This window comes from Cyprinodon variegatus, unplaced genomic scaffold (genome assembly GCF_000732505.1).
Source record: "Cyprinodon variegatus isolate N-32 unplaced genomic scaffold, C_variegatus-1.0 Scaffold136, whole genome shotgun sequence".
Lineage (NCBI taxonomy): Eukaryota > Metazoa > Chordata > Actinopteri > Cyprinodontiformes > Cyprinodontidae > Cyprinodon > Cyprinodon variegatus.
The window spans coordinates 146573-149934 of record NW_015150589.1 but is presented as its reverse complement, the minus strand read 5'-3'; the positions used below and the strand labels follow the sequence as shown (position 1 = coordinate 149934).

The following is a 3362-nucleotide window of genomic DNA, read 5'->3' as shown; positions in this document are numbered from 1 at the left end:
CATACAGATTCATGTCAAAAATACCGAACTATCCCTTTAAATCAGCACTACAAAAATTGATTGTATTTACAGTTTCATGTTGAAACTGCTCAAATTAAAGTAGCTTATTTATATAGCTCTGTTTTTTGTGTCTTTGTTTTGTATAAAATTTTTGGTTACGAGAATTTGAGATGGACTATAGTTGGAAAGTTCATATCCTGTGTATGTACACGTTTATTTTTATATATATATTTTGGCCGATATATATCAAATATCGGCCAATATATAGAATGTAATTTTTTTTAAGCGCTCAAAATCGATATTGGCCTTCAACATCGCATATTAGTCAGGCTCTAGTCATAACCACCACTTCAACAACGTAATGATATCCTATTTTACTGCTGAAACACTCAACTTTATGCATCAACAAAGTGAATGGCCATTTTACACCCCAATCGATTCAAGCAGTACCAGGTAGCCCAGAGAACTGCTATTGGTCAAAACTAACAGGCTTTATAAAAAGGTTAGATTCATACATCCTGGAAGAGAAAAAAATTTAATTGATAAATTAAAACAACACCTCAAACAAAAATATAGCTCAGGTGGCCATTTGTAAAATGAAAACATGAGAGAGTACTGCTCCAAATGTATACCATTTTTATTAAAAGCGCTTTTCTGTACTTCAAATCGTTGTTAGCTCATGATTTCTTTCTGAAAATAAAAATAGTAAAAAAAATGTGGTGCTTACCGTATCCCTTTGTAAAAACATCCCTGGCTGATTTTCCAAGGTCAACGTAGGTGGGAGGTACAGCCATTATCTAAAAAAAAAAAAGGAAAAAAAGAAAACAAACCTGACTTAGCATGGTGTTCCTAAAACAAGAAGCCATGGGTAGGTGAAGGTCACCTACAGAGTGTAAAGGTATCCTTTAATGGGACACACACTTGCCTACAAGCTTTTTCAATGAGTTTCCCTTAAAGCAACCATGCTTCTGCTTTCTTTAAGAGAGAACAGCTGTCAGTTTAACACCGTACTCACCCCCCACTCAAATAAAAGCTCATATTTCCAACTGGAAGAGGTTAGGAGAACAGAACACAATGAGGACCACAGACTTTAACACAAAGCCGTCTCTTTGGCAACTGTCTGAAACGCTTCCTATCAAGTTTGTGAGCAAGCCTTTGTCCCCTGCTTTCATGAGCACTCAGTTTTGCAAGATGTTTCATCATCAGGCTACACAGAGGAACAGTTTTTAATGCAGCAAATGTTAGTAAAGCGCTGGAGTTGCGCTGGTGCATTGATAACCTGCATAACATATTGACTGTAGATAACAGGGTACAATGGAACACTTGCTGAATAAAATAGGGACTCCTAGACTTTCAGATCGGGTCTCTTAATCAAAATTGGTTTTACTTTAATGCAACATGTAATAAATAGCTTCTAGGTTAGAGCGACATCTGTGCTTACCAATCAAAACAAGGCAAGAAATTAAGAAAATCCATTCCAAACAATCAAGAAGTGGAAATTCGATTGGTTAACATTAACTCCAATAACTGAGAGCAAATACATGGGAATACACTTCAAAAGAATAAATCATACATCCGCTTTTTGAAGTAACCATTAGTTACTCACCTCTAAACCAACTAGCAACTAGAAATTACCTTCTACATAAAGCAGTTCAGTACAAAATACCTTTTAAGCATATTTTTGCTGCTCCAACCCAAGCAATTTCAGACTTTTTGAAAGTTTTAAGATAGATTTGCAGATATAAAGGCAATTACATATAAAACGTATTATAGATTACTTTAATTTCTCAGCAGAAACAGCAAGTTCGCTCCAATACTGGTGCACATACTTTTACATTTCTGCCGTTTTGGACATTTAGTACCTGAATTTTTTCAGCTTGAAAATGGTTCAGCCTCTTATTAGACATTTTGTACAAATATCCCTAGGTGGCTGTTTATACCCGATGCATCTACCAAGGATTTTAAGCAATAATGTAAACAAAAAATTCATATCTAAATATATAAACCTAAGCTGTTAATGTAACAGCTATAATCCCTGAAACGTATAACTACAGGCTGACATCACATCTGACTACATTGCATCATCCTACCTAAACTTCTAACCTTTACCATCTACTGAACTTTCATGTTTTCTAGTTTGTCCAGAGCATCTCTTGAGAGATGATATAGAGCATATAGATCTCCCATTTATACCTTAGATAGCTCTTTTAAAAACAAACTTGTTTCAATGAAGACAACACTTAACCTTGAAAAATTTCCCTGAATGAAAGCAAAAACTGGTTTCTCATCAAAATCTATGGTAAATATAAAGTCAGTACTTCAAAATCTATTTTAGGGTTTTAAATCTGAACTATAGAGGAAAATTTTAAAGGTGTTAAAAACGTAGGATTAGGTCAGACTCGATGAATCTCGCCTCCAGAGTGTTAAAGGGGGCCTTTAAAAGGTAAATAGATGGTAAAGTAAGAGTTAAATATGATTGAAAGAGCAAATAAATGGCGTATTAGCACATAGAAGTGAATTCCTTAACTTTTACCCATTCACTCTTAACCTAAACTAAAGCAGTAAAAACTGTAATGTTAAAAGAAAAATACATGTTTTATTAATAGGATCTCAGTAGAAACTGAATGACGGGGACGAGAAGGTTATCACGCCAGCATCCTCATGCCCTCGCATGCTAACAGGTTAGCATTAGCTGACAGTCAAGGTGGTTAGATGGTGAAAGGCACTGCGGTAGGAGCGTAATGACCCGGTCTGTGAAACATACAGCACTTAACGTGACGAGACAGTCAATTTGTAAAGAACATTAACTTTGTTCCTTTCTAAGAACCAGTGCGACTGCTGATAACTTTTCCATTCAAATGACCGCATCACAAGATAGCAGCCCAAGCTAGCAGCAGGTGATAGCTACATAACAGCAGCAGGCCTGTCTAATTTTTAGGTTTCTCAATGGAGTTTTACAGAATATGCAATGGGGATGGGTACCGCTGCGATTCCTGTGGAGACTAATGTTCGTCACGGACCCGTGAAATAAACATAAACCTTGTAGTGTTTCATTTTTTTCTGAAAGATGTAGAACTTACCTCTATGAGTTCTTGTCCAAGGCGAGAAGGAGCCTGTCAGCCGCACAGAGGGAGGAGATAGGAGGGAGGTGGATGGCGTCACGTACTACGTCAGAGCCCATCTTCTACAAAGATTGAGTATTCAGTCACACTGCGAAATGCTTCACTCCGTTTTAGATTGTCAGCTAATGAAGGGAAGTATGCGTTTAACCAGAATAATATTACTCTGGCTAAAACTGTCATGGGGCTTGGTAGGTTGTTATAATTAATAATAATAATAATAATAATAATAATAATAATAAT

The 3362-nt window shown here is 36.3% G+C and overlaps 1 protein-coding gene across 1 annotated transcript in view; it reads right to left on the bottom strand.

Annotated features, from left to right (window-relative positions):
• Window positions 1-3155, bottom strand: part of vdac1 (voltage-dependent anion channel 1) — an 11864-nt gene extending 8709 nt beyond the window's left edge. The window contains exons 1-2 of the mRNA XM_015376569.1: window positions 3081-3155; window positions 728-797 (exon numbers count right to left, since the gene is read on the bottom strand). Of these exons, the coding sequence (XP_015232055.1) occupies window positions 728-794 (67 nt within the window). The 5' untranslated portion in view covers window positions 795-797; window positions 3081-3155. The remainder of the gene's footprint in view (window positions 1-727; window positions 798-3080) is intronic.
• Between the last annotated feature and the right edge of the window lie 207 nt (window positions 3156-3362).